The following is a 24455-nucleotide window of genomic DNA, read 5'->3' as shown; positions in this document are numbered from 1 at the left end:
AGGCATAGGCATGACCAAGGAACCGCAACCAACCACCCATAGCGTAGAGCGTGGAGCCCGTGACACGTGTGGGGAGAGATCAGAGACCGAGTTTTCTCCAAAGAAATCAAAAAAGAACGTATGCTGCTCGCTGATCGGCGAAATATCTTGAAAATTTGGAGCAAAATGTTTGGTGTTTTGGAGAAACGTTTTGTGATGGTTCAGAGAGAACGTATTCGGCGAATGGGAGAAAGCGTGTTCGGCGAATTGGAGAATACGTGTTCGGTGAATTGGAGATTACGTGTTCGGCGAATTGGAGAATACGTTCGACAAATTGGAGATTACGTGTTTGGCGAATTGGAGATTACGTGTTCGGCGAATTGGAGAATACGTTTAGCGAATTGGAGATTACGTGTTCAGCGAATTGGAGAATACGTTCGGCGAATTGGAGAATACGTTCGGTGAATTGGAGATTTGGAGAAATGTGGTCGGCGACAACGTTGGTGGAGCTTGTCATGAAGTGGCATAAAAACCTGGTGATTGTAAGTGGAGATTTAAACCATAGTGGAGAAAAATGGAGAAAATTATGGAAATCAAAACTTTATTCATCATAAAGTGGAGAGTACATATCTGAGGCGTTTCAAGGATAGAAACATATGAGGTGCTCGATATGCCAGGAGTTAGGAACATCGATTCCATCTAAGTCACATAGGCAATAAGACCCTGGTCGGGTAACGTCTTTGACGACGTAAGGTCCTTCCCAGGGGGAGGAGAGTTTGTGCATACCTTTAGTTTTCTACTTTCTGCGAAGGACAAGGTCGCCGACAGCAAATGAACGACCTTTGATGTTGCGGTTGTAGTACCTTTACAAGCCTTCTAGATACTTGGCTGTGCGAACACAAGTGATTAGGCGTTCCTCCTCGGCCCTATCAACGTCCTCTGTCCGAACAGCTGAGGCTTGTTCTTCATCAAAATTTTCCACCCTAGGTGCTCGGAATGCTATATCCGATGGAAGTATGGCTTCTGAGCCATAGACCAAGAAGTATGGAGACACGCCGGTGCTACAACTAGCTTGAGTACGTAATCCCCAGACTATAGCTGGTAGCTCTTTCAGCCATCTGCCTGGATGTTTATTGTCTTTCTGAAATAATCTCTTTTTGAGGGCATCCAGTATCATACCGTTCGCCCGTTTGACCTGACCGTTGGCTCTAGGATGGGCAACGGAGACGTATTTGATGGAGATACAACGGTCTTCATAGAAATCCCAAAAGTGATGGCCAGTGAATGTAGTTCCGAGGTCGGTGATGATGCTATTCGGGAGACCAAATCTATGGATGATGTCTTCGAAGAGCTCGACTGCTTTCTTTGTAGTAGCAGAGATGAGAGGTTTATACTCAATCCACTTGGAGAACTTATCAATGGCGACATATACATACTGGAAACCTTCTGGTGCTGGCTTAAAAGGACCAATCATGTCCAGTCCCCAGCATGCAAAAGGCTAGGAGGTTGGAATGGTCTGCAACTCTTGTGCCGGTACGTGTATTTGTTTGGCGAAAAATTGGCATCCTTCACAACGTCGGACGAGGTCTTCTGCATCAGAGATGGTGGTGGGCTAGTAAAAGCCTGCTCAGAAGGCTTTGCTAACTAGTGTTCTCAAAGCCGCATGGTTGCCGTAGGAACCAGAGTGAATTTCGAGGAGTAACTTCACTCCATCTTCTTGGGTGATGCATTTTTGCAAAATCCCTTCCTTGGCACTTTTCCTCATCAAGTTGCCATTTACCAGCACGTAATGTTTGCTCCGACGAATTAGGCGTTCGGTTTCAATTTTATCGGCTGGTACTTCGATGCTAGAGAGGTACTTGATGAATTGTTCCCTCCAATCGGCGGCCAACAAAGGTACCATAAGCACCAGCTGCTCGGTGGGTGGGACTTCCTGAATTTCTTTTTCTTCTTTAATGGATGGCGCCACAAGATCTTGGACGAAGACCCCAGGCGGAACCATGGCACGAGAGGAGCCCAACTTGGACAAGTAATCGATGATCTGATTTTGGTCACATACCATGTGGTGGTACTTGATACCGTAGAACTTCCCTTCAAACTTCCTGATTTCGGTGCAATAAGCGTTCATCTTATCATTGGCACAAGACCAATCTTTGTTAAGCTGGTTGATGACCAGCACGGAGTCCCCATATACCATAAGGCGTTTGACGCTGAGCTCAACAGCTATACGGAGTCCGTGGAGACATGCTTCATATTCGGCGGCATTGTTGGAGACCATGAATTATATCCAGAGGACGTATCGGAGCTTATCCTTGGTCGGCGTGATGAATAGAATGCCCGCACTAGCACCGTTGATGTTGAGGGCACCGTCGAAGTACATCACCCAGTGCTTAGGGCATGTAGTAGCAATGGGCTCGTAGATCTCGGTCCACTCAGCGACGAAATCAGCGAGTGCCTGAGACTTGATCATAGGCCTACTTCTAAATTCAATGGAGTAAGTGCCAAGCTTGATAGCCCACTTGATGATACAGCCGTTGGCCTCTTTGTTGCAGAGGATGTCCCCTAGAGGGAACTCGGTGACCACGGCGATCTTGTAATACTCAAAGTAGTGGTGGAGTTTGCGTGACGTAATTAGGACGGCGTATAACAACTTCTAGACCTAAGGATAATGAGTCTTGGGCACATTAAGAACCTCGCTGATGAAGTATACCAGATGTTGCACCTTATAGACGTGTCTGGCCTCCTCGCGTTCGACCACAATTGCTGTGCTGACGACACGAGAGGTAGCGACGATGTAGATCAGGAGAGTCTCGTCGGACCGTGGCGCCGTCATGATTGGAGGCTTTGTAAGGAACAACTTAAGCTGCTCAAAAGATGCGTCTGCCTCTTTCGACTAGGTAAAGTGCTCGGAGGCCTTGAGGAGTTTGAAGAAAGGTAAACCTTTTTCGCCGAGGCGCGATATGAAGCGGCTTAATGCTGCCATGTAGCTAGTAAGCTTCTGTATATCCTTGACGCATGTTGGTCGTTTCATCTTGGTGATGGCAGAGATCTTATCGAGATTGGGTTCTATGCCTCGTGCGCTGATAATGTAGCCTAGGAGTATACCGGATGGAACTCCAAAGATGCACTTTGAAGGGTTCAGCTTCCATCGGTATCTTTTTAGGTTGGCAAATGTTTCTTCGAGGTCGGCGATAAGATTATTGGTGGTCTTGGACTTGATGACCACATCGTCGATGTAAGCTTCGACGTTGTGGCTGATCTATTGATCGAGGCACATCAGGATAGCCCATTGATAAGTCGCCCTGGTGTTCTTGAGTCTGAATGACATGGTGGTATAGCAATACGTGCCGAAAGGCGTGATGAACGATGTCTTGATCTGATCTTCTTTCTTGAGAGAGATCTGGTGATACTAGAGTAACAGTCAAGGAAAGAGAGTAATTCGCAGCCAGCGATGGAGTCGACAACCTCGTCTATCTGAGGCAAACCGAAGGGGTCTTTAGGGCAGTGTTTGTTAAGATCAGTATAATCAACACACATTCTCCATTCTTTATTCTTTTTTCGAACAAGAACAGGGTTCGTTAACCAATCAGGATGATACACTTCTTTTATAAATCCGACAGCTAAGAGCCATTTTATTTCTACCCTAATAGCCTCCTTGTCTGGCGTGAATCGGCGAAGTTTCTGCTTGATCGGTTTGGTGGTCGGCAAGACATTCAAGGAGTGCTCGATCTTCTCTCGCGGTACCCCTAGCACCTCTATAGGTTTCCAAGCAAACACATTGGTGTTGGCATGTAAGAAGGAGATGAGCGCGCTTTCCTATTTGGGGTCAAGGTGAGCCCCAATCTTCATGGTCTTGGAGGAGTCGTTGAGCCCGAGGCCGACCGCCTTCACTTCCTTGGACTTGGCGGAAGCACGGGGAGGTTCTAGCTCTGGTATCTCCATGTCGGTAGGTAGCGTTTTGGCATTGGCGACCATGCTGGCCATCTGGATGAAGAGGTCGGTAGCTTCGGCGAGAGCGAGACTCTCTGTCTCGCAGGCGTAGGCAATGGAGAGGTTAGCCCATAGGGCCAGAACTCCTACAGGCGAAGGCATCTTCAGCACCAAGTACGTATAGTGTGGTATAGCCATGAACTTGGCCAAAGCTAGCTGACCAAGTATGGCGTGGTAAGCGGTGTTGAAATCAGCGACGTAGAAGTAAATGTGCTTGACGCGGTAGTTGCTCGTCGTGCCAAACTGTACTGGTAGTGTGATCTCTCTAAGCAGTTCGGAGGCCCTACCAGGTACCACACCCCAAAAAGAGGAATTAGAGGGCGTTAGATCTGCTAATCTGAGGCCCAGCTCCTTTAGGGCTCCTACGAAGAGGAGGTTCAGAGCGCTCCCACCATCGATGAGCACTTTTCTGAACAAACACCTTTTGGACGGTTGCGTAGAGGACAAGGGAGAAGCGCCCTGTGTAGGGAATGTCTGCCCACTGGTCATCCCTGCTGAAGGTGATGGGAACCTCAGACCATGGGTGATAGCTGGGGTTGGCGATAGCGTCCTCTACGGTGATGTTGAGCACTCGCCGTGCGGCGAGCTTCCGTTCCCTTCTGCTTTCAGTGGAGGCAAGGCCCCCGAAGATGGTGGAGACCACCTTGTCGTGGTCCTAGAAGGCATTGCCATTGCCCCCAGGTGGTCGGCGACCTCTGGCTCCGCCATTGGCATCATCGTCTAGCTTTTTGTTCTAGAATTCCTTCGCCAACCCGAGGTAGTCCTTCATTTTGTGCTTGGCATTCTTGTGGAGCAGGCATGGGCCGTCGAGGATCTTCCTATACTGCTCATCATAGTTGCACTTGGCATGAGGTTCGTTGATGGTAGCGATGATGTGGTCTGGCCGACGGTGGTGATTTTGGCCAGACTTGGGCCCTTCTTGCTGATCTCGGCCGCTGTTATAAGGATAACTATGGTCGTCGAAACGGCAGTCGCTGTGGCATCGGTCGGCGGGGCAGTCATCATACCGGCGTGTTGGTCGTTGGGTGCCCGCATCCTCATTGAAGCGCACCTCGGCCTCCTTGGCATCGGCGTACTAGTTGGTGGTTGTGATCATCTCACCGATCCCAGTAGGTGGCTTGTGGTTGAACTTGGAGCGTAGCTCATGGTGGTGGAGTCCTCGGATGAAGACAGTGATGACCTCAGCTTCTGTGATGTTGGGGATAGAGTTCCTCATCTCAAAAAAGCGTCAGATGTAGCTGCGGAGGAGCTCAGATAGCTTCTGGTCGATGCGGTTTAGGTCGTGCTTGGTGCCTGGCTAAGTGCACGTGGCCATGTAGTTATCGGTGAAGACTTTTTTCAAATCCTCCCAGAATCCGATGGAGTCTGGGGCAAGGCTGCTAAACCAGCTCATGGCGGCAGGCGGTAGCATGATAGGAAGATAGTTTGCCATGGCATTAGAGTCTCCTCCGGTGGTGTGGGCAGTAGTGGCATAAGCCTGTAGCCACTGTGTCGGGTTTATTCTTCCTTCATAGGGCTCGACCCAAGTGATCTTGAAACCACGGGGCCACTGAAGTGTTCGAAGTGTCCTTGTAAATGTCGGAGGCCCCTTGGAGTTGTCAACGCCGTCGTCAGTGGTATTGCCACCAGCGAGTGGTTTGACAGTTGAGTCTAGGTTATCGTACTCTTGTTTGTACTCCTGACGGTGGCGGATTTCATCTTCATGGCGACCGAATCAGCGTTCGTCGATGCGCCGTCGTGCATCTCGATGATTGTTGAGATGCACCCAGACATCATGGTCGACCTCCTAGTCATGTTGGCGGTGATGTTCGGTGCGATTGTCCCTAGCTCCACCTTGGGGGGCTACCTGTCGTCACGGTGTTGGTCGGTGAAGCGACTTTGGCGGTGGTCGGTCCTTGTGGCAACTGATCGGCGGATCAAAGTGGTGGAGTAAGAGGGTCTCTGATTCTGGTGGATCTCATTGACCTGACAGTGCGCTGCTTTAAGCATTGCAGCGACCTTGGTGAGCTCGGGCATCTGTGGGAGGCGGGTGATCTCGTTGGTGGCTACTGCTAGATAGGCGCTCGGAGTCCTAAAAACATCGTGGCCATCAACGTGGAGAAACTCTTCATCAAGGTTGTGCTGGAGTGTCCTCCCTTACGAGTCGAGCTGCTGCTCGACCATCATGAGGGTGTGCTCGTTTGCTCGGCATTGTGCACGGTTGATGTTCCAGTTCTCACGAGCGGCGCGTTCCTCCTCGATCTTGCCATTCTGAGGGGGCTATCGACGCTGACATTGAAGATCGTGCCCCCTAGAGAGGAGGGAGAGGAAATTATTCAGCTGAGGTTTTGGTGAGGGTCTTTGTGGAGTCTTGGGACTCAGAGTCTGGACTCTCCTCTAGGATGGTGTGGAGGGACACCCCTGGGTGTCGGCTGATATGGAGCATGTTGACGGCCGGCGGAGGCTAGTCGGCAAACTGGTCGGCGAAAGGATGAGCGTCTCCCACCTGGTCAGCAAATTTGCCCCTTAGGGCATCTTGGAAAATGGCAGCAGAGTTGGCGAGCCCAAAGGGCTGAGCCATAACTCCTAGAGTCTTCTGAGCAGCCTCCGAGAGGTCTAGATTGGTGGGTGGTCGGTGCTAAACAAGGGTGTCCAGAGCCAATTCGGTGATGGAGAGGCAATCGGCGAGCTTGTGACCAACTGATCGATGGATGCAATCAGATCGTTGCTGTTGATCTGCCTCCTCTAGTAGCGAGGAAGCAGTCAGCGGGTTGTTGACAAAGGCGACCTCAGAAGTGGTTCCGAGATCAGATCTATAGTCCCAGGTGCGGGGGTGATCAGCGCAGAATCGATCTGCACCGGCTCGAGGAGCTCTCCAACTCCATCAGCATTGATGATCCACGAGATTGATCCGACCGTGAAGATCTAGCCAGGCTGTGGGAGGGACAAAGAGCCTATGAAAAAACCATCTTGTTCGACAAGGAAAATAGCACGCACAACCCCTACCTAACGCACCAACTGTCGATAGAATATCATCGGCAGTCCTCCTAAGGGTATCCCATGAAGGTAGATTGATTGACAGAGGAGCATAAGATCAAGAACAAGAAGGCAACAGAGACACACAAGTTAGACAGGTTCAGGCCATCAGTATAACATAATACCCTACTCCTGTGGTCTATTGGTTTGTATTGTCTATCGTCTGATATTATGTGAGTTTGGAGGGGGGTCCCTACCCTCCTTATATAGTCTGGGGAGCAGGGTTACAAGTCAGTTAGATCTAGGAGATAACCAGAAAGTAATATCTAATTACAAGAATCTAGGGATCATACATATCCTAACAGATCTCGTAGTATCTTTAGGATATCCTCTAGATGTCTTGCGGGAGACGCCGAGCAGAGCCGTGCCTTGCAAGGATTCATCTTGTGGGCTGGGCCGCCCCTAGAGGCGCAGCCCATGTGGTCTGCCGTGGGTATCCGGGGTCATACCCCCCATAGGAAGTGAGAAGTCCGTTGGACTTCGGGGAATTTGGAGACTTGACAAAGTATGGATGCATTTCATGCGGTGCATCATGATGGACAAAATCATTACCAAGTGGGTTAGTGAATACTATGGACCCAAATTCCCCTTCCCATGTTAGGTAACTAGATTCAATTTCCTTAAAGTAGTATCAATTTGCATTTCCTACAAGTGGTATTTTCTTACAAATTGGTATCCTTAAGCATCTAGTTACTCTTCCTGCCTAGGTTGTATTTGTATGCTTATATATTTTGTCATGCATACACTAGGTATATCTTATGGTAGGCTTGCTCGGTTTCATTCTTATTCCTTGGAGCAATTCTACATGGTTTAAAATTATTTAGGACCATGGCACATAGCTTGTCTTTCAATTGTTCATCTAATATGTGCCAAAATCCAAACTATAGATAATCTCTCCCGAATATCGCCTTCAAAAATGACTCACATTTATGTGATGTCATCTTTCAAGTTGTATTTTTTATTCTAAAATCAATGTGCATGTTTCTTACAAGTATTCGATACTTGTGTGCACAAATTTAGGGAGAGGTTACTCTACAAGTTGGATACCTTGAGACTAACACCTTTTCAAGCTTATCATGTGTGTAGTAGTCTCATTGCAAGGAAAATGGAGTCCCCCAGAGTTAAGCATCATACTTCAAATATCCACCATCTATTGCAAGTGGTAGAATTCAAATTGGTTTCCACATGTGGTATTTCTAAACCGATATCATCATATTGATTTTATTTTGATATTTACATGCTTTTTGCATGCATTATATAGATTAAATTCCCTTGTGCAATAATTTGCCAATTATGCATATGCTTTGCCTTCTACCATATGTATGCATATATTTAGAGGAAGCTTAATCTATATAATGTGAGAGTCAAATTTTGTGATCTATTTTAGGATCACAAAGTTTGACCCGCCCTTGTGCTACTAATGTCTTCCTTTTTGGTGTTTGATTCTAAAGGGGGAGAATTTAGAGGACCAAAGGCAAGCATTAATTTGTAGGACCAAAAGCTATGTCATTTACAAGTGGTAATGGTCTACAAGTGATGTCTACAAGTGGTAATGGTCCGAGAAAGGGAGGATAGTGGATTATGGATTAGCCTATGTAATGTGAAGAATTTGTAGGAAGCAAGGCTTAAATCCATAATGCCACATGGAGACGTTTTGCAAGGGCAAGATAAGTTTTTAATGTGGTATTCTTTAGTTTTACAAGTAGTATCTTTTAGAACCATATAATCTTGCCCCTTGCATTGCATCCTAGTAAGTAGATAGTTTTTAATTTCAAAATTCTATTATTTGCTTGCCTTGGTCGTGTTGTCATCAATCATCAAAAAGGGGAAGATTGTAAGGAAAATGGACCCTATGCCTATTTACTTTGGATTTTGGTGTTTGATGATCAACACAACCAAGTTGGGCTAATGAATTTGCAAGTGATTGTTTTGTAGTTCAATAAGGTGCAAGACGTGACTTGAACGAAGGAGACGTGATGATCCGATGATCAACACCTTAAGCAAGACCTTAGGAGCATAAGAGAAGACCCAAGATATCAAGCAAAGTCCAAGCACTAAGATAGAAACCAAGCCATACACAAGATCGCAAAGAAACGAGCTCATAGAGATGACCAGACGCTGGAGGAAAGTGACCGGACGCTCCGATCTAAAGGCTCGGCAATAGCAGGCGTCAACAGCAGCGACCAGACGCTGAGTACTGAAATCGACCGGACGCACCGATGGCACTGTTCATCATTCAGGCAACACATTTAGTACTGACTGGACACTGGCGGCATATCGATCGGACGCAAGACAGCAGCATCCGATCGAGTACAGAGAGGTTCTATAGTGGCGAAATTGCGACCAAACGCGTTCGGTGGCATGTGACCGGACGCTGGCAGCGTACGATCAGTTGATCACAGCTCTAATGGTCAGGACGACCGGACACGTTTGGTCAGGACGTGATCAGTGTCCGGTCAGTAGCAGAAAAGCGAGATTTCGTCCCCAATGGCTACTTTCTCAGTGGGGTTTATAAATCGACCCCCAACCGGCTATTTGAGAAGCGTGGAGCTGAGGAAACATACCAAGGGTGTTGATACACCATTTTAGTGATCTCCACTTGCATAGTGCTTAGTGATTTATTAGGTGATTAGCGTAGGTGCTTTGCGAAGTGCTTAGATTGATTAGACCACCGCTTATGCACTTGCTCTAGGTTTAGGCCTAGTATTTAGTAAGGTTTGCATACCTCTTACCACTCGGTGCTTGTGCGCACCATTGTTGTACATCGGAAGTCTTGCGAGATCACACCAACCGCGTTTGTGGTGTGGCCGCCATCATGTACCGGAGGGAACAAGGCCGCCACCATTGATAGTGAAGACGGCGGGGAGCTTCCGGGAGAGGCTTGCCGAAAGACACGTCGGAGACCCACTTGCGTGTGGAAAAGGCCCGAGGCTATCCACGGAGTTACCCGACCAGGAGCTTGGCCCTTGTGAGGGATTTCTTGTGAGGGGCTCCAACGAGGACTAGGGGGAAGCTTGCGTGCTTCTCGATACCTCGGTAAAAATACCAGAGTCGTCGACGAGAGTTTGCATATCTCTACCTTGCTCTTTAGCTTCCGCATTTACATTGATTACAGTACTTCTTTTGCGGTAGAGATAGCAATACACTAGCAAAATCGGAGTTACACATTTAGATAGTTTATCTTTTGCATAGGTTTTGCTAGGGTTAGAAAAAGATACCATAGTTTAGAAGTAAATTTTTAAGTTGTCTAATTCACCCCCTCCTTCCAAGGCATCACGGTCCCCTTCACCTACCCGTACGGCCGTACGTAATGGAGGAGGGGGGCTGCGACGACATGGCCTGTGACGGTGAGCAAGTGGTCACCATCTCTGGGTACAAGGACGTGGCGGCCAATGACAAGTAGGCGCTGCTCAAGGCCGGGCGCCCTAGCCTGTCAGCGCCACCATCGAGGCGTCCGGGTGGCACTTCTCTACCGTCGCTGAGGTCAGCTCGGTCTCCGTAGACCAACGCGACGAGAGGTCGTCGTGTTCGTGCTCACCGTGTCGCGCGATCCCCAGTTGAGGGGACGCGAGCCGGGGCTCATCACTCTGGGCATCGGTGTCTCCACGTCTCCATCAACCTCGGCCTTGGCATCCTGCACCGTTGAGGCTCGCCGCCACGCAAAGCCGGGAGCCAACCCCACCGTCTGTGACCTCGTCAAGCTGGCGTTCAAGCCTACGGCCGCACCACCTCGAGCACTCGGGACGGCAACGAGGGCGGAGAACCCGGCCGCAGCGTAGAGCTCCCTCGGCCCTTCGTGTGCACAGGAAATAGAAGAGGGAGAAAGAAAGTTTGGGTGGCTGACAAACGGACTCCATTGTATGGTAAAATGATCATTTCACCTGTCGATTTGACACCGTTAAATAAAAAAAACAAACTGAATGACTTGAAGAGCAAATAAGTTCAGAATAATACTCGTGGGAGCTCAACTTTTTAATGGCTTGTGCGTAATTGTAAATTTTTTTAATGGTACATAGATAAAAACCTCTTTTTTTTGTCCAGGGAGAAGCCGGAAGCCTTGAGTATATATTTCATTCTCCGGTTTATGACGAGAAGCCGGAGAAGTCGAGGAGGAACAGCTGGGAAGGCGGAAAATATACGAGGAGAAGCACGAGAATCCGTTTTTGGAGGAATCTGATCGGGAGAGTTTTCGGGGCAACGTGGCGGCTGCTTCTGTTCGAGGAACGCAACTTGTTTCCCCCACGATATATGCACTAGCTTTCACGTACGATACCACGATTCATCTCGTTTCTCTCCTCGCTAATACGTACAGCATTATTTCTTCCCACGATGATTTTCGTTCCTATACTACTTTGTTACTGTTGCACGCGTGCACTAGCGTACAAGCCTCAAGAAGAACAGTACGTAGTGTAGAGTGCAGGGCCTACAGTGTGCGGTGCGGGTTCTTTCGTCCTAGAGAGGTCCCGCCCATGCATGGTTTCGGAGGCGATTTTTTTTTCCTTTTAAGTTATGTGCTCTTAGCATCTACACCATTGAATTCGCATTTAGAACTGTGCGCACATATATATCAATGTGAATCGGGTGCTAAGAGCACATATCCTTAAGGGGCACATTTAACTTTACCGCATGTTTTCAGATTCTGCGAGAATTTCGACACACCACCGAGCACCACGTACATACAGCTGTACGTACCACCACCAGAACCGTCGAGTGGATATATAGCTCTATACAGTCCACGGATGCAGAATTATTTGATTTGTTGATGAACCAGCTAGCGTGCACCACTAACATACTCAGACACCAAACTCATCAATACCACAAAAAAAAAAAAATCGGTTATCGTCGGGTGTCACACGTCTAATCCGGATCTCTACCAAATAGGCCAGGAAAAGCCTGAGACCCCACCATGCCTGCCGCCAGTGCCTCCCCTCACACGATATGGAGGGCGAGCGACCAGGGGTGGGCCACCACCGACCCACAATCTCACCATATCGAGAAGATCCAGAATAAAAAAGGAAAGGCCGAATAAAATAGCAAAATAAATAGAAAATTGCCTAGGAAAATAGGATTTACATTTATTAGCGAATAAATTAGTTTTGCTTGTAAAAGAATAGTCCAAATCTATAAGGACTCTTCTTAAAGTTTTCTTGTAGTGCAAGTCCTATAGGGACTATAAATTAGGAGCATTGTAACTATTTGGATCAAGCAAGAATGGAGCTTTCCTCTCTAAACCCCAACCCTCTTTCTCGCTCTCTAACAACACTTTAGTGCCTGATTATTTGATTTGCTAGATTGTTATGCAATTTGAATTTAATTACATGTAGATTTTTTTTTTGTAAGAAAATGGATCCAATGGGCTATTATGTTGGATTTTAGTGTTTGATGAACAACATGACCATTTGTACTAATATTGTTTGCTAGTACATAAGGAATAGTTCAAATGGGTGTGAGATAGACTTCGATTTAGGCAATGTGATGATCTAGATAATTAGGACCTCAAGCAAGACATTACAAGACTCTTTGAAGACCTTAGATCATCAGCAAGAAGTCCAAGACACCAAGTGATCAAAGCTCGGACGAGAAGACACAAAGGAGCAAACTCACTACAGGCTAAATTCAAGCACCGGATATGTCTGGTGCAACCACTGATGAATGCACTGGAGATCACCTACAACAGCTACTACTGGGCTGAGAAACAGGCGACACCTTAACTTCTGATGTGCACCGAAGAAATGGGAGAAACATGGCACCGGGTATGTCTGGTGGACCCACCGGGAGGAGTGTGAACCAGAGAGGCTCTCAACGAGTTTGGAGGGACATAAAGGCACCGGACCTCTCCAGTGTACCAGCAGAGATCATACCGGACTGACAGACCTCCAATGGTCATCTCCAACCGCTAGTCGACGTGGCACTCACGGATCTCTTCGGTGCATGCGCAGAGGCGCTGTGTTGTGCATTGCCAACGGCTATATTTGGAGTTGGGGTTGTACATATACCCCATGGCTGTCTCATTTGAAGATATCGGAGTGTTAATTAAGCACTTGGGGTGTATTGAAGATATCGGAGTGTTAAGACACTCTCCCAAGTGCTCTAGCCACCCCCAAGTGCTTAATTAAAGATTACGTGATCAGTATAGCTGGTTTGTGAAGTGTTTGGGCTAGTTAGACACTGTATTAGCGCTTGCTCTAGGTTTAGGTCTAGTGTTGAAAGGTTCTAATGACAAGAGGGGGGTGAATAGCCTATTAAAATTTTTTACAACAACACTTAACAAACTGGTTAGACAATTATGAGACGAAACAAGTGTTACGCTAGCATACTAAAAATGCAAGCCACCTACCACAATTCTAGTTTATATAGTTTTTATCCACACAATGGCTATGTCACTATACTAAGTTAGTGCGCTCTCAAATGCTAACTAAAGAGCCACACTAACCAAACTAACAAGCTCTCACAACTAGCTACACTAAAGAGCTTGACAACTAGTTTGCGGTAATGTAAAGAGAGTGAGCAAGATGGTTATACCGTCGTGTCGACGAAGGAGCCAATCAATCACAAGAATGAATACCAATGAAGACCAATCACCTCGGAATCAAATGATGACACAAAGATTTTTTACCGAGGTTCACTTGCTTGCCGGCAAGCTAGTGCTCGTTGTGGCGATTCACTCACTTTGAGGTTCACGCGCTAATTGGCATCATACGCCAAACCATCAATAGGGTGCCGCACAACCAACACAAGATGAGGATCACACAAACCACGAGCAATTCACTAGAGTACCTTTTGGCTCTCCACCGGGGAAAGGTCAAGAACCCCTCACAATCACCATGATTGGAGCCGGAGACAATCACCAACCTCCGCTCGACGATCCTCGCTGCTCCAAGCCATCTAGGTGGTGGCAACCACCAAGAGTAACAAGCGAATCCCGCAGCGAAACACGAACACCAAGTGCCTCTAGATGCAAACACTCAAGCAATGCACTTAGATTCTCTCTCAATCTCACAAAGATGATAAATCAATGATGGAGATGAGTGGGAGGGCTTTGGCTAAGCTCACAAGGTTGCTATGTCAATGTAAATGGCCAAGCAAGTGAGCTTTAACTAGCCATGGGGCATAAATAGAGAGCCCCCACGAATAGAGCCGTTGGGCTCCTCACTGCACTGAACACGGGGTGACCGGACGCTTTGGTCAGATCGACCGGATGCAGGACCCCAGCGTCCGGTCGCCCGATGCTTGTCACGTGTCTTCGGCTTCAAACAATGATCGCCCGATCTCAACGATCATCAGTACATTTAAGTAGTGACCGGACGCGCTGCTTCGAAGTGACCGGACGTAGGACCTCAGCGTCCGATCGTTTCCAGTAAGTATCCAAAGACAATTTTTCATGATCGAACGCGTCCGGTCAGTCACCCTCTTCACCGTGTGCTGCCACATAAGCTGGACTGGACACACCCCATCAGCGTCCGGTCACTAAGTGACCCAGCATTCAGTCAAAGACCGACGCCAGTGTCTTCACTATTTTCACTAATCGGACGTAGGACCCCAACATCCGATCACTGCGTGACCAGCGTGACTAACTCCTTTTCAACTCTATCTTCTTCACCCTTGCTCAAATGTGCCAACCACCAAGTGTATCACCTTGTGCACATGTGTTAGCATATTTTCACAAATATTTTCAAGGGTGTTAGCACTCCACTAGATTCTAAATGCATATGCAATGAGTTAGAGCATCCAGTGGCACTTTGATAACCACATTTTGATACGAGTTTCACCCCTCTTAATAGTACGGCTATCGATCCTAAATGTGATCACATTCACTAAGTGTCTCGATCACCAAAATAAAATGGCTCCTACCATTTATACCTTTGCCTTGAGACTTTTATTTTTCTCTTTCTTCTTTTCAAGTCCAAGCACTTGATCATCACCATGGCATCATCATCATGCCATGATCTTCATTTGCTTCATCACTTGTGTCGGGTTCATAAACCCGGGGTCCCTCGTGGATTGGCTTCCCAAAACAAGGGCTCGGCCCAAGCAGACAGCGCGCAACTCTTGGGCCGGCCCAAGTATCTAAATAGCAGGCCAGAAGGGCGATCCTATCACCAGCTAGAAGGTTTGGCCGAGGAGGAGCGACGCCCGTTTTCTAACTCTGGCCCACCTCTCCGACTGGAGGGCTCACTTCGGTCTCTAGCCGCCTCCGGATGGCCTCTCCGACTAGAAGGCCTTGCCAAAACGCTACTTCTGACTCCAACCCCATGTCTCCAACTGGGTTAAACAAAAACCCTGCTCACTGCTCGTCTCTGACTGGCACGATCAAAACTGACTAGGACCAACCGACCGGGGACGCCAGCTCGGAAAGGACCAGGGAACGAACGGAGAAAGCAAGGCAGAGCGCAAAGTCAAACCACGATACTGGGGACTGTACCATGTACACCTATAGAAATAGTACTCTACAACCTCCCTATCACAAATAGTGTTGTAGGCGCCGACATTTTTCCTACAGTATTGTGGGCGCCATTAACTCCCATACGGTAAGGCTCCCCCCATGTGCCTCTAGGCATCGATAGTGTTGTGGGTGCCGGTATTTACTGTACCGAGTAAACATGGTGAAACTCCTCACATGCCTCTGGCTATCGATAATATAGCAGGTACCGACATTTGCCATACCCAAACAAAACAACAGAACCTCCCACATGCATCCGACATCCAATAGTGTTGTGGGCGCCTACCATCATCCTGTACCCGTCGGTGTGGGCAACAAGGCTTAGAAGCATACGTACTCTCTCCCTCTCACATGTAAGGCCATCCCCTTCATCTATAAAAGGGGATGTGCACTCTCCCAATATTCAAGTGATTCCAGATTCATTAGATCGACCAAGTTCACTAGCACACAACCATAGAACCGCCAGGTTCGTACCACAAGCACACACTTGAACACTTAGCTCATAGCGGAGCTCTTGTCGCTCTCGGCCCTTCCGACCGGAGTCCGATCGGACCTCTTGTACCCCCCATGTTTCTCCTTCTTGTTTGTAACCCCACTGTAAACTTCGAGCACCTGGGCTTAGGAATAAAGTCACCAATCGACTCAAACTGGACATAGGGCATATTGCCTGAACCAGTATAAACCATGTCTCATTGAGTGCTAGGCCACCTCCGATCACAACGTACGGCAAAACTACAAATATTTACTTGTTGGTCACTTTCTGCACCGACAATTGACACTGTCCGTGGGGAAGACGTTGTACGTTCAACACTTTTTGGTCATCGGATGACCCACTTTTCCACAACCTTTGCCATGGCGGGCTCAAGTGATATGATTTGCTTCGGCTCACTGGAGTTTCTTGGGCTCCCACCTGTTGGGATGTGGGTTCCACCCGTCTTTGAGCCATCCTATGCCTTCCTCCTTGGAAGCCTGAACTTCGTCGCCAACCGGCTCGACGTACTACACCTCTGTGAGGAGGCACGCGTTTCGGCACCCGTCGGAGGGGCACCCTCCATCGACTCTAGGACACATGGCTTCGACGACGCAACATCTGCACTTTATTCCGAGCAAACTCTCTGCTCAAACCCCGTTGTGAGTAATATGCATACTATAATTTACTCTCTATTTACTACCTCCCGCCGATTATCCGGAGGGACTGTATTGACCGCATCGTGGACATCGTACGATCAGTTCCCCTATGGCCTTGCGTCTCCCACGGACGCGTGCGCCCAGGGGCTCCGAGGGACGCTGCCACCTTCCCCCTCACATCCAAATTCATGGGAATGGCGAGCTTTGATCCTACCACTTTCCATGAACTCTCGAATGACGAGGGTGAGAGCGACGGCTCCAGCATCGGTGACATGGTGCCTAGCCACCGTTTGTCCTGGGAGTGCACTATTGTGGATGTTCTAGGACAGCCGCTGGTCATTGCAGAGTCTACGCAAACTCACACCCCTCTAGACCCACATGCAGGGGCCATCATGTTTGCACAAGGGCATGCCGAGGAACTATGACAACGGAGGCAGAACCAGCCGCCGCCTGCACCAGCAAGCTCAGTGCAGCACATTGCGCCCCATGTGCATAACCCGACGAGTGGTGCTCGGGGTCACGCCCGTGAGGTCCAACATGACATCATGAACGAGGGGAACAATCTCCCACAGTTCACTCAGGCTAGCTAGAACATCGCTACAGCAGCAATGCTTCTGCGCGGCGTTCCCGAGCCCGTCAAACCCTAGGAGCGAGTGGTCTACCAGAATCTCTAGGTTCTAGTAGAAGCCGCCACCATTCAATAGGCCAAAAGCTCCGCATCACGACTCCAACACGCGCCCTCTCTCCCCACCAGGGGAGCAGGGATGCGCCAGACAGATCACTCCATTCGCTCGCCGCTACAGCCGCCAGGCGTGGCTCGGGAGGCAGCAACTGTGCCACGGTCTAACCTAGCGCCTGCCCCACACCGACCGTCGGTACACGAGCGGCCCGGTCCACACCAGGATGCTCACAACGTCGTCAGCAACCGGCTTCAGGCCCAACATGATGATGACATCCACCGGGCCATGGTAAGAGCAAGCAACACGGATCTTGCCTGAACCATCGAGGGGAGCAGTGAAACGCGCCCTAGGCACGGTCGCCGACCGAACAACCGGAGTCCCAGCCCTAAGGGCCCAGGACCACGGACCTTTGATCGGCATATCCGGGGAGCAGCGTTCGCACAGCATTTCTGACCGCCCACCAACATCACTAAGTACACCGGGGAGACAAACCCCGATATTTGGCTCAAAGATTTCTAGCTCGCCTACCGAGCCGGAGGGGTGGATGATGACTATTTCATCATTTAGTATCTCCCCATCTATATGGGGGAACATGTTCGAGCATGGCTTGAATTCCTCCTGCACGACAGCATCCGCGACTAGGCAGACCTCAAGAGGGTCTTCGTCAGGAACTTCTAGGGGACGTATGTCCACCCTGGAAACTCCTAGGACCTCAAGAGTTGCCAGAAGGAGCCCAACGAGTCCCTACGGGATTACATCCATAGGTTCTCCCAATGATGCAACTCCCTCTCTGATGTCGTCAACGCGGACATCATCAGTGCATTCCTCTCTGGGACGACCTACAAGTCCCTGATCCACAAGCTTGGATGCCTAAAGCCCTGTACCACCTGTGACCTACTCGACGTCTACACTAACCATGCCTCCGGTGAGGAAGCGGTCAGAGCAGTCTTCAATGGGGGTTGGGACAAAGGCAAGGCCAAGCGCATAGACTGAGAACAAAAAGGATCGGCGCTGATCGGACAACACCACATTGGTCGCCGCGACTGATCGCATGGGCAAGTAGCCCCAACAGGGACTGCCTGACCACTTCAACAAGCTCATGGATAGTTCATGCACCAACCACGCCTACCCCATCAAACATGTCTATAAGGACTGCGAGCTCCTCAAACGTTTCCTATGATAGGCCAGTGGGCTAAAAGAAGGGGATGACAAAGAAGTGACAGCTAAGAAAGGAGGCGTGGTGGGCAAGGACGGAGACTATTTCCTCGACACTGACGAATGCATCATGATCTTCGATGGATCCGACACCATCTGGTCCAAGCGCCAGCGCAAGATACGCTATAGGGAGGCATGCATCGCTGAGACGACCGTCCCTTCCTTCCTTAGCTAGTCAGAATCTTCGATCACCTTCGATTAGAGGGACCATCCCTCCCACATCGTGAGACCGGGACGCTACCCGCTCGTCGTCGACCCCATCGTCCGCAAGAAGTGCCTCACCAAGGTGCTGATGGATGGAGGCAGTGACCTCAACATCCTCTACATCAACACCCTCAATGCCATGCGCATCCCCCAGTCGAAGCTCCGCCTGGCAGGCTCTCCCTTCCACAGGGTGATCTCGAGAGCACAGGCATACCCGCTTGGGCAAATCGACCTGGCCATCATGTTCGACAACCAGGCCAACTACCGCTTGGAGGTCCTCACCTTCGAAGTGGTGGACTTTCCAGGGTCCTACCACGCCATCTTGGGGCGGCCATACTACGCAAAATTTATGGCAATCCCCAACTACACCTACCTCAAGCTGAAGATGCTGGGACCGAACGACGTCATCACCATGAGCAGCGCCTTTTCACATACCTTCATGTGCAACCGCGAGCACTACGAGCTCACCACTACGGTCGTCAACTCATTCAAACTCCCGCGGCTCGAGGAATCGTCGATCCCGGCAGTCCTAGACTGCAACAAACTAACCTTCTTGATGGCCTTCCATTCACTCGAGGAAACGAAGGTGGTGGGTAATGACCCCACTGACCCAACCAAGACAGTTCAGATTGGGACCCAACTCTCGACCAAATAGGAATGCGAGCTCGTTGACTTCCTATGCGACAGTCATGATGTCTTCGCATGGCAACCTTGTGACATACCGAGCATACCACGGGAGGTCGTTGAGCACGCACTGCGCCTCATCCCGGGCTTGAAGTCCACCAAGCAGTGCCTATGTCACTTCGACGATGAGAGGCACAGGGCCATAGGCGATGAGATTGCCAAACTCCTGGCAGCCGGATTCATTAGAGAGGTATTCCACTCCGAATGGCTTGCCAATCCCGTTCTTGTTAAAAAGAAGACCGGGAAGTGGAGAATGTGCATTGATTATACTAGCATCAACAAAGCATGTCCAAAGGATCACTTTCCTCTGCCATGCATAGACCAGATAGTCGACTCCACCTCGGGTTACGAGATCCTCTCCTTTCTAGATGCCTACTCGAGCTATCACCAGATCGTGATGAAAGAGTTTGATCAGCTTGCAACCTCGTTCATCCCCCCATATGGTTTGTACTGCTATATAACCATGCCATTCGGCATGAAGAACGTTGGTACCACCTACCAAAGGTGCATGCAGCAATGCTTCGCCGACCAAATTAACCCGCTCGATCAGCCTGATCAAGCAGAGCGGCCAAGACCAACGATCGCCGTCTATGTTGATGACATAGTGGTCAAAACAACTCAAGCTTGCGACTTGATCACAAACTTGGCCATAATGTTCATGAACCTCTGAAGGTTCAACATCAGGCGGAATCCCAAAAAATATGTTTTTGATGTTTCGAAGGGGAAGTTGCTAGGATACATTGTGTCCGAGCATGGCATCGAGGCCAACCCCCAAAAAATCATGGCCATCTCCAACATGGGTCCCATACACAACATCAAGGGCATGCAAAGGCTCACCGGTTGTCTGGCTACCCTAAGTCAATTCATCTCCTAGCTCGGTGAACAGGGGATGCCACTCTACAAGCTCCTCAAAAAGACAAACACTTTCGTTTGGACTGAGGAAGCTCAGTAGGCCCTAGAGAGCCTCAAAGCGTCCCTGACGTCAGACCTGATCCTCATCACTCCTGAACAGGGAGAACCCCTTCTCCTCTACATCATGGCTAGCAACCATGTGGTAAACACCATGCTGGTCGTCGAAAGGGAGGAGCTGAGACACCAACTTAAGCTCCAGTGGCCCATATACTTCATCGATGAAGAACTCACCGACCCTAAGGTCTGGTACCCCTAGGTGCAGAAACTCCTATATGCCATGCTGATGGCAACTCGGAAGCTCCTGCACTACTTCACCGACCATGATGTCACAGTCGTCACATCATACTCGCTCGAGGACATCATCTGCAACTACGACGCCGCGGGACAGATCTCTAAGTGGGCACTCGAACTCATGGGCCACAACATGAGGTACATCCCCCATACCATCATTAAATCTTAGGCTCTCACGAATTTCATCGCTGAATGGACAGAGGTGCAGCTACCGACCCCGGACGTCACCCACGAGTACTGGACAATGTATTTCGATGGGTCCGTAATAGCACCCGGCTTGGGGGCTAGAGTGGTTCTGACCTCCCCAAATGGGAGTAGGCTCCGCTATGCCATCCGCCTCCACTTTTTAGCCTCAAACAATACCACAGAGTATGAGGCCCTCATCAACGGACTATGCATCACCATCGAGCTTGGTGCTATGTGACTCTACGTTCGTGGCAACTCAGAGCTAGTCATTGATCAGGTCATGAAGGAGTCCTCCTGTAAAAGCCCCCTCATGGCAGTATACTACCATGAGGTGCACAAGCTCAAGGCCAAATTCTAGAGGATCGAGTTGCATCACATCCCCTAAAAGGACAATGATGTCGTCGATATTCTTGCAAAATTGGCCACCAGGCGGAATCCATCCCCAAGCGGGGTCTTCATCAATGATGTCCACCAGCCGTTCTCCCGCATCCTGGAAGGTCCAGTCCAGACACACCCCAACGCCCAACTGGCACCTAGGGGCTCCTACCCTGACGCCAAGCCAATGCTTAGGGGCTCTGATCCTAGTACCTCCATGACAACATCACCCGCCAACACTGTTGTATTGGCACTCGATCAAACCAACTAGCGAGCCCTGCTACTCGCATATCTCCTCAAGGAGTTTCTCCCACCTGAAAGGACTAAAGCTTGATGGATCGCTCAATGTGCCAAGACCTTCGTCGCGCTTGGTGACGAGCTCTACAAATGAAGTCCATCAGGGGTGCTCATGAAGTGCATCCCCACCAACCAGGGGAAGCAACTCCTTCTCAAGGTCCATGCTGAGATTTGTGGACATCACGTGGCCCCAAGGTCGCTGGTCGAAAAAGCCTTTCGCTAAGGTTTTTACTGGCCCACCACGCTACGAGATGTAGAGGAGGTCATCTGCAGGTGTGAAGGATGCCAGTTCTACGCTTGGCAAACCCATTTGCCGGCATAGGAGCTCCAAACCATCCCCATCACCTGGCCATTCATGGTCTAGGGCCTCGACATGGTGGGACCCCTCAAAAAGGGTCCAGGCGGTTTCACACACCTACTCGTAGCAGTCGACAAGTTCACCAAGTGGATAGAGGCCAAGCCCATCACCAACATCCGCTCGAAAGAGGCAGTCAAATTCTTCCTCGACATCATCTACCAGTTCGGCATTCCTAACTATATCATCAGTGACCACAAGACTAACTTCACCAGAAAGAAGTTCCTAGACTTCAGTGATGGATACGGCATCAGGATAGCCTGGGCCTCGGTCGGACATCCATGAACAAACGGTCAGGTCAAGCGTGCCAATGGCATGGTCCTCCAAGGACTTAAGTCATGCATCTTCGATTGACTCAACAAGTACGATGGGTGATCCTCTGGAGCCTAAGAACGACCCCAAACTGATCCATAGGGTTCACACCCTTCTTCCTAGCCTACGGAGCTGAGGTAGTGCTGTCCTCCGACCTCGACCATGATGCCCCAAGACTAAAGGCTTTCTACCACGACTGAGCTGTGGAGGCTCAGCAAGACGTAGTCGACCTGCTTGATGGGGCCCATGAGACGATCGTCATCTGCTCCGCTCGCTACCAACAAACCCTATACAGGTACCATGAAAGGAAGATCAGAGGGAGGATACTCAAAGTCGGCGATCTCGTACTCCGGAGGACCAAATCAATGAAGGAAAAACACAAACTCTCTCCACTATGGGAAGGACCCTATACAGTGACCGAAGTAATCCAACCGGACACCTACCGACTAGAGGACAACAACGGCAACGTTCTCACCAACACTTAGAACATTAAACAACTATGTCATTTTTCCCCTAAATTTGGCCTTACTGCTTTTTAGTCAACACTTGCTCCTGTAAAAGCACCCTAGCCCGAACATTTTCAACTCGGGTCGCTCAGGGGCTCCATGAGGGTACAATACTAAATATTACCTCTCTTTTTACTATCACATGGTAAACAACTTTGTCCCCGAACGAAAGCACATTCCATTTCCTTTGATTTCCCTACGTGACTCTGTTCTTACTCCCAACCGAACGCACCCCGCCACGACCTACGGTTACAAGCAGCCAAGCCTCGTGGGCCATGCCTAGGCTCTTAACAGTTGTAGCCTACGGAACTAACGGGCAGGTGTGAAAAAGAAAAGGATAAAAATGAAAGTTATGCCAGGATACAAAAAACAAGGAACAGATAGTGTGGTTCTATCACAAGAACAGAACTGATGGATTCATTGATACAAAAACTATTCACACGGGGCTCACCCACAACTATTACATTTTTCTAACAACTTCTAATCCAAATACTACTATGGCCCCTCTATGACATCGCCTGATGCCAAAGGAGAGACTACGGCACACGCCGCTAGACGTAACCACCGCTATAGGGGCCCACCCAGTTCTAATGCCTTGACTTCGGTGAGCACAATGTGTACCTCAAGGGACCCGCCCAATTTCCATCCCCTCGACTTTAGCAAGCACAACAGGTACCTTAAGGGCGTCGCACCCATAGATGCTCAGTAGAAGAGCATGGAGCTCTTGACCTTCTCATGCAGTTGAGGTAGCTCCAGGGCAGGGACATCGCTACCGAGGTATGGCTACCATGGTTGGAAGAGATCTCATCAAACTTTATGAACTAGCCAACCTGAGCAGCTGCAGGCATGGAACCCTCCATCGGCACGATCCTGAGCAACTTCCCCTCCGACAAGGCTCGCTCGGTGAAGATGCACCGGAGAAAGTCCACACATGGCTCCATCCTAAAGAAGGCCTCATAGATGAATCTAGCACGCCACCCCCTTCGGTGGAAACTGCCCCTTCTCAGGCAAAGATGGCCAGCACCACCCCAGGCAGCCTCTAGCTCGACATCGCACTCTAGATTCATGAAAGGATCTGTAAGTCCTCCCCCTTGCTCACCCCCTCTCTCACTTAGGAACCGCAGCGGTATACAGGCACTCTCAGTGAGGAGGAAGAAGGAGGAGAGACAATAGTTGGAGAACAGGCAAAGGACTATAATGGAGAGCCCTCTCCCTCCCCCTATTTAAGGAAGAAATGCAACAGCCGAAGAGGGGCAAAAGATCAGAGCGAAAAACTCTCTCCCTTCCCCCATTCAATGTTGATGGGAAACGATGGGACACACCTTGACCGATGGGACGCACGCTGATCGACGGAACGACGCTTGGTCAAAAGGAACACCACCTAGTGAGACGAGATGTGGAATGGGTATGGCCCACCACTATCACACGATCGGGCATGAAAACCGAAGCATCACCACACGTAGGTAGCTCTTCGTATCCCTTGGCAGGACTTGGAAAAACCCAAAACGGGATCTCCACCGGGAGAGACCATCGGGCTTCCTAAGTTGATTGAACGGCTTAGAAAAACACACCAAGAGATAGTAGGGAGCAAAGGGATGCCCCATATAGGCCATGCCGACTCCATCACGAACAACGAGCACGGGTCTTGGTCGGACATTTCCAACTAGAGATCTCCAAACCACATCACTCAAGTCATCAAGGTAACACTACCAACCCCTCTATTTCTTTATAATCATTTCATACATCCATATGCGCATTCATTCCATACACCCATACCCCCTAGACGATTCGGGCCCTGAACCGCCCAAGGGTCAGGAACTAAGCATCGCACATGTAACGAAATGCATCACAATGCTCTGTGTTGCATCACAAAGCGGCAGTTGCCT

The 24455-nt window shown here is 49.5% G+C and overlaps 3 protein-coding genes across 3 annotated transcripts; 1 reads left to right on the top strand and 2 right to left on the bottom strand.

Moving 5' to 3' along the window:
* Window positions 1–1606: 1606 nt before the first annotated feature.
* Window positions 1607–2257, bottom strand: LOC136537131 (uncharacterized). Its single transcript, XM_066529202.1, has one exon. It carries the CDS (start codon window positions 2255–2257, stop codon window positions 1607–1609), a length of 651 nt encoding a protein of 216 aa, XP_066385299.1.
* Window positions 2258–3795: 1538 nt separating this feature from the next.
* Window positions 3796–4458, bottom strand: LOC136537130 (uncharacterized). The gene has a single exon (XM_066529201.1). It carries the CDS (start codon window positions 4456–4458, stop codon window positions 3796–3798), a length of 663 nt encoding a protein of 220 aa, XP_066385298.1.
* Window positions 4459–18739: 14281 nt separating this feature from the next.
* Window positions 18740–19306, top strand: LOC136537129 (uncharacterized). Its single transcript, XM_066529200.1, has one exon. The coding sequence runs from the start codon at window positions 18740–18742 to the stop codon at window positions 19304–19306; it is 567 nt and encodes a 188-aa protein (XP_066385297.1).
* Window positions 19307–24455: the final 5149 nt, after the last annotated feature.

This window comes from Miscanthus floridulus, chromosome 2 (assembly GCF_019320115.1).
Source record: "Miscanthus floridulus cultivar M001 chromosome 2, ASM1932011v1, whole genome shotgun sequence".
In the NCBI taxonomy this organism is placed as follows: Eukaryota; Viridiplantae; Streptophyta; class Magnoliopsida; order Poales; family Poaceae; genus Miscanthus; species Miscanthus floridulus.
This window is presented reverse-complemented; position numbering and strand designations above follow the sequence as displayed.

Bases quoted from the DNA above. Each gene is read 5' to 3' on its own strand.
- LOC136537129 (XM_066529200.1), top strand. From the start codon at position 18,740: ATGGATGGAGGCAGTGACCTCAACATCCTCTACATCAACACCCTCAAT.
- LOC136537131 (XM_066529202.1), bottom strand. From the start codon at position 2,257: ATGGTCTCCAACAATGCCGCCGAATATGAAGCATGTCTCCACGGACTC.
- LOC136537130 (XM_066529201.1), bottom strand. From the start codon at position 4,458: ATGACCAGTGGGCAGACATTCCCTACACAGGGCGCTTCTCCCTTGTCC.